The following is a 6,744-nucleotide window of genomic DNA, read 5'->3' on the forward strand; positions in this document are numbered from 1 at the left end:
AATAATACACAAGCATACAATTTTTATTTAGCACAATCCAATTATTTTTTTTATTATTATCCCACAAAAAAGAGCCCGGGGACGTCCGTTATGATATTTTATAGCATGTCCGAATTCAGTTTGAACAAATTTTCTTTGTTGTAGATAAAAAGCGTGGGGAACTGTACTCGATTGACCACACGACGAAGTATCACATGTATATATCTCCGATTACGTTATATACTCCAGCACCTCGTAGGATTATTCGAAACAGTCTGCGCAAAAAATTTATTTTTACATACATGTGGTCACTGGATGAACCAATAATATTCATAAATAATGATAATTGGCTAAAAGAAAGGCCTTAGAACAAAAAAGTTGATTTTTTGGAAAAAAACTCAAACTTTGACCCAGGCAAAAACATGTTTATTTTGATCATTTTTAGTCGTCCTTAGATTCATCCATTGGACATAGGTATCGTATAAATGTGTGCCATATTTAAGCTTGATCGGTCAAATAGTTTTTGAGTAATCGTGTACACCGATTTTCAACTTGTTGAAGCCTCTATATGGAGTGTCCCCCTTAAAGCTAAAATTTTTTCTCTTCAATGAATTATATGCTCTCAAAATTGTGTAGAAAAGCAGCCCAGGATAAAGCCTATTTGTCTATTTTTCAAGTAGATATTGCAAGAATAGTGTATATTTCAATGTTTTCTTAGATTTTTAATAAAATCTCTAATAATCAATATTTTTTAATGTTCTTGTACTAACTTTGAAGCTGTTTTTTCACAGCGTCATAACAGCTTATAAGTACAAATCTTGAAACTTGTGTTATCGAATTGCAAGGACTTGAAGTTGTAAAGAAAAAGTTGAAAAAAATTGAAAACATCTTATTTGCAGGCAAATCAGAATAAAAATTAAATAAATACGTATTTTCAGGGTATTTTCTAGAAACTTCATTATATTGTTATATTACATTGTCATTATATTGTTACAACTTCAATTCCTTGCAATTTGATTAGGCCATTTTTACTATTCATACTCATAAGCTGGTATGATACTGTGAAAAATAGCTTCAAAATGAGCTCAAGAACATTAAAAAATATTGATTTTGAAGCAAGTTATTGACAATTTAAGAAAACATTAAAATATATACTATTCTTGCAATATCTACTTGAAAGAAGTGTATTAAAACTTTTGGCCTGTACTGTAATAAAACAAAATTATTATGTTTTTGTGTTCAAAAGAGATAGAACTGTTCTAAAATATTTAATAGAATTTTTTTAACTAGTAATAGCAGCTGAGATTATCATAAAGATTGGTAAGAATCCTTAATTCTTTGAATACTTAATTTAAGGAATACTTAAAATAATGAAAATTTATAATAAATTATGTAAAATATGCCAATCGTAATTTTCCTTAATTTGTTATGAAATTTTAGTTTCTTTAAGTATCTTAAGAAATTTTTGTGCTACGAGAGCACATTTCAACATTTAAGAAAACTACCTTAAATAAAATATTGAATATGGCGTGAAATAAATAAGTACAGAAAATCAATATTCTCATTAGATGTAGTTTCCTTCGTTAGAATAGTACGTTTCCTACTTCTATAATGTTTATTCTTCAACCAAACGTTTCCTCGTATCTTTCAAAAGCTTGTTATGTAGCTAATACATATTTCAATCTCTAATTAAGTAATTCGTGCGTTGTAGATGATACACTCTTAACTCCATTTATTTGAAGAAATGGCGTACAACTTCTGTTGTTCATAAGGATGATAATAGAGTAGGTACAAATAATATTATTATTGGAAATGAACATTTTAAGCATGAACGTCTGGTTCTTCGATGCCTGAAATGGCACTATTACATTTTTTCGTTCTTTCACACATACACATGTACTCACCTTTTTTTCTTTCTTTCGCTACAGCCCTTCTTCTTTTCATACTTTAACAAAGTTATATGTCCAGTATTAGAAATAACTCATCTTATAATGGTGAATATAGTCGTTCAGGATCATTTACTGCGGGTTACAGGTACTAATACTAATTAAGACGTTCTGTCGTAACTTTTTCTTTTAGCTTAATAGTGACATTAATATAATCTAAGATAGAGTGTAACACGAGTCCGAGCGTAGCCCGGAAATAATCCTTACCGATTTTTCAATCAATAAATTAGGAATCAAATAGAATTATTACGTATGTCGCGATACTTCTACGTAGCTGACAGTCCGGCATTATTAATTATTACAACATTTTAAGTCAGAGTAATGTACGATGCTACATAACACTAACTTAGAAGCCAAATAAGAAACTTACACACTGTGCATTATGCAAATTCACATTCTGGTTTCAAAATTATGAAGACCTTTGACTTTATACTCAAAAAAAAATGCCTCGAGGTCATTACGTAGACATTGTTTTTGTGATTTAAATACCTTTTTATTGGGCTGCTTTTCGTGCATGAAGAGAAATTTTAGGAGAGTTATCAGCTACCTGTCATTGCGTACATTTTGACAAAGCCCTAAAATCAGCTTCTATGCATGTATTATCTACACGAATGTGTGAACTAATACAATATACTTATACATATAGAAGTGTACCTCCATATGTATGTATATATGAATGTATGTATACATTTCTATTATAAGCGGTACTAGGTAATTTTAAATATTTGGCATAATTTTCGGGACAAAAATTTCTAGCTCTAGGCTGACTTTAATGTTTTCTCAAGCCTCACCTGGTGGTACCACACTCATCGTGTAAAGCTAGTTTATTTCTAGTTTCTTGCTCGACTTCTGCCACGTGCACGAGATCCGCGACCGATAAATAATTCTAAGTTAAGTATCTACATATGTAATGTGAACGAAGTATCAAATAGCGGCGACGCGCCTCTGTCTTGGTTGCGAAATGCAGCGACAACAACCTACGAGTCTATAGATTAATGTAGCAAAAGAGGAAAGTGCATACTATAATAATCGCAACTTACGAAATAGGGAACAGAAAAAAAGAGTGTAATTAAATGCCGAGGTGTCTTAATAAAGAGATAATCACCAAAAACTCGCCACGCTGAAGCTAGTATCCCCAAATAAAACGAAGATATCGGCCGCCTATTTGCGCTGATTCGAATTTTGGAATTTTATGCTTCTCGATTATTTTAGTAAGGTGAAAATTCCGAGGATCAATGAACATCACTCTGTACGTTGCCGGTCGGATAAAATGCATACGAGGGAATTTATTGAGAGCCAACCAAGTATTCATTTCTTAATTTGCTAGAAATCTTCACTTTCTTTTGTGGAACCAGATAATCCTACATTCTTGGTAAAGATAGTATGGTCCTGACTGTGTACATGGTATTGATAATAACAGCACGATGATGATAAAGATGACGATGATGATGAAGATGACGATGATGATGGTGGTGATGATCATGATGCTTATACTGGCACTAATTATATAAAGAGAGTAAATAACTTTACGTGGACGTAAAACCAAGAGTCGCCTGTTATGAACAAATATATAAAATAAGTTACATGATCTAACCTATGACGACTTTCGCCCGTATAGCGTGCTGTTTAGTCTATATACACACGCAAATATTCACGAAGAAGCACATATATGAGCTGAGAATAGTCAAAAAGAAGTAGCCGAACAAATAATCGATCATTTGTCCTTGACAGTAAGTGACGGATCATGATGCAGAAACAGAAGGGTAGTGGTGAAGATGATGGAAATTTATAAATCAGGTCAATCTCATTTGATAAGGATGATGAGAGTGTTAAAATGGACAGGAATTATTCGTAGTTGTTCCACGAGACTGTATAATAAATTATTTACGATGTAGTTGGTATTAGTCTTGCAAAGATGGCAAAAGCTGCTTAATCCACCATCAATTCGAAATGCACAGATCCACGTCTATCGAACCTGTCATGTATGATGTTTCTCGCCCAGGCTTTGCATTCAATGTTAATCAAAACTCCATCTGTAAAATATCAAATGTAAGCTACACAAAAATACAATTTTTGAGTTAAAGTTTAACACTTTATATTAGTGAATCCGACCCGAGATTTTTTTCCGGATTTGTGTTAGACCCTACCATATATTACAAAAGCTGATTAATAATATCGGGTTTGCGTCTGAAAACAAGCAGACAAAAAATGAGGTACAGAGAAAGAAACCTCGTATTTTTTTGCGAGTTAACGCAAAATAAGTATTGAGAAAAAATGTTACATTGATAAACGTCTTCTATAAAGAAGAGGTTTGTCACAAGTAGATTGTTACTAGTTTTACTCACATTTAGGCCTTTCAAAGAAGACTGCAACGAGAGGACTCAAGTATCCTTTTGTATTTGTGAAAGGAAAGTAGTAGCCAGGGAATCCTCGGCTAGGTATGTAATGAATTGGACCAATATTCTCAATATCAGCTGGATTTTCACCCTCACATGATACCCAGATAGTATCTATAGTTTTAGGATTTCGATTTTTTTCACCTAGGATGTGCATCTTCAAGTCTTCTGGCATATTATTTGGGAGAGCGTTAGTATCGTTGTAATACTGAGGTACCCAGCCAAAAATCTGTAGAAAGAAAATCAATTTGTTAAATATTAACTATATCAGGATGGAATAAAGAGTCTATTTTTTTAAATATTGATATCCACCTAGTAGGAAAAGAAACCTATAGGTGCGTTATAGATTATAAAAGGCTTCAAATAAAAATTAAACGTGAAAACAATTAAGTAAATCTTTTTAAAAATGTATTTAAATACGAGTTATATTTCAAAGTTCCGCAATCCATTATAACTATATATGGATTACATTTAATTGAATATAGTTGTACAGTTTGACAGTGAATTGCAAACAACGCTGATCGTATGTAAAATAAGACTACCAGGAGGTCTTGTGCATCGATAGGTGCGTCGCTAAATACTTAGGTCAATCTGATAGTTTTTGAAGTGGACAAGAAAAATAGTTTTTTTAACGCAATGTTTATCATATCTTTTTAAAATAGTCTCCATTAACACGTATAAAGTCGTGCAATCTTTTACTATTATTTAAAGGCTTGCTCTAAAGTCTAAATAACACTACTAGAAATTTTCCGCTTCACCGTTTCTAGAATCTCATTCCAGAAACTTTTAGTGACTTATTCACGTATATTGCTATAAATGTTAGACTGTTGATGGCCTGCATTCATTAATATTAATCCACTCAACTTAAAGCACGTAGGATTTGATATGTTAATTTGTATACTTTCAAAACCTTATACGTATATTAAATTTTAGAGATAAAATTAATGCATGGTAATTAACATTTTTTTCAATTTCACTAGTATACGACTTTCTATATTTTGAATGATATCTGCATCTTACATGTCAACGTCATCTTCATTTGAAAACTTCGTACCTGCAACTCACATGTTGTATCATATCATATTCAAAGTATCTCAAATAAAACATGGATTCAATTTCGCTTTCAGGGTAATTAAAAGTGGTTAGATATTTTGAAAGATTTAATTTTGGCTTACAACAATACAAGATAACAGAGTATCAAAATTAAACTAAAAAATACGGTTTTCAGATACATACTAACCATCATTGACATTTTTTCCAAATTTGCTTAGGCTATTCCTGTAAAAAATAAAAATCTCAAGATGTAGTTGCGGCCATTTAATGTGTACTGAAGCAAGGTCGTGCACCAAAAAAATTTATTTTTAGTTCGATGCATTTCAGATTTTTTTACTTCTGCATGTTGAGCACTGGCACAAATTTAGGACTAAATCGTCTGAACGTTCGAAAAAATTAACATAAACAATAACTTTTGCAAATTCGTTGCAATCAACAAAGAAGTATCTGCACACCCATAACCTATCATTATTTTCCGAGAATTTTTAGCGATTTCTAGCTGAGAAAAAATGAAACTTTCAACGTCGATAAGGTCGATGTGACGTGCCCAAGTACGCTCATGAAATTTTTGTGTAGAAATATTTCCATCTTTGTTGCCCTCACTACGTCCACACGGATTGAGCTATCGTGTTCAGGATTTGGAAAGTTATAAAAAAAGGACAAGGAACGTTTTTATATATCAAAATGTTGATAATTAAGATAAAGTTTTCTGGCGAAAAACTATAGGGATAGGAAAGAAACTTTGAGCGTCGATCAAGTAGATGCCTCCATTTAAAAACAAAATTTCCGTCAACCTCAATTCAGTGGCGTAAATAGAAAATAGAGTCACTTATCACGAATATTTATTTATGAGGTTCCTTTCATCAATTCGTTTGTTCTTGTAAGTAAGCAATCACCTCAATTAAAAAATCATTGGATATCTCCCCTTTATTAGCATTTCCTTTTGGTTTCATTGAAATAAATATAATTTATCGGTTATGTGCTCCAGTTCATTTTGAGGTTATGACAGTGATTAAGAGTTTTTGAAATTCATTTTTAGACGTTATTTCAGGTCTCAGAAATAACGAAAGTATTAAAAATAATAAACATATTGTACAGATTGTGCAAATGGTTATCCTGGGATGAATTTCATGGACTACACACTGGATCGTTCGCGAAGAGCAATGTGGAGACTGCCATTTGCTAAAAACATCAATGTCAAAGAAGCCGGCGGTAATGTAGCTGAAAGTTTATATGATCTAAGAGACCTTATTTATAATGTTTATTAGCAACTCGTCAAGGTCAGCACTATCATTTCTCAACCACAAGTCCCTCCTCCACTCGGACCACTGGATTACAGCTGGGCTTATGGCCGGATTAAGGGGGGGGGG

General features: G+C 32.5%; 1 protein-coding gene across 1 annotated transcript in view; it reads right to left on the bottom strand.

The window, feature by feature from the left end:
• Nucleotides 1–383: 383 nt before the first annotated feature.
• Nucleotides 384–6,744, bottom strand: part of LOC117180325 (sodium/potassium-transporting ATPase subunit beta-2-like) — a 248,329-nt gene continuing 241,968 nt past the window's right edge. The window contains exons 4-5 of the mRNA XM_033372763.1: nt 4,271–4,550; nt 384–3,958 (exon numbers count right to left, since the gene is read on the bottom strand). Coding sequence (XP_033228654.1) covers nt 3,855–3,958; nt 4,271–4,550 — 384 coding nt within the window. The 3' untranslated portion in view covers nt 384–3,854. The remainder of the gene's footprint in view (nt 3,959–4,270; nt 4,551–6,744) is intronic.

This window comes from Belonocnema kinseyi, chromosome 9, assembly GCF_010883055.1.
Source record: "Belonocnema kinseyi isolate 2016_QV_RU_SX_M_011 chromosome 9, B_treatae_v1, whole genome shotgun sequence".
Classification (NCBI taxonomy): Eukaryota; Metazoa; Arthropoda; class Insecta; order Hymenoptera; family Cynipidae; genus Belonocnema; species Belonocnema kinseyi.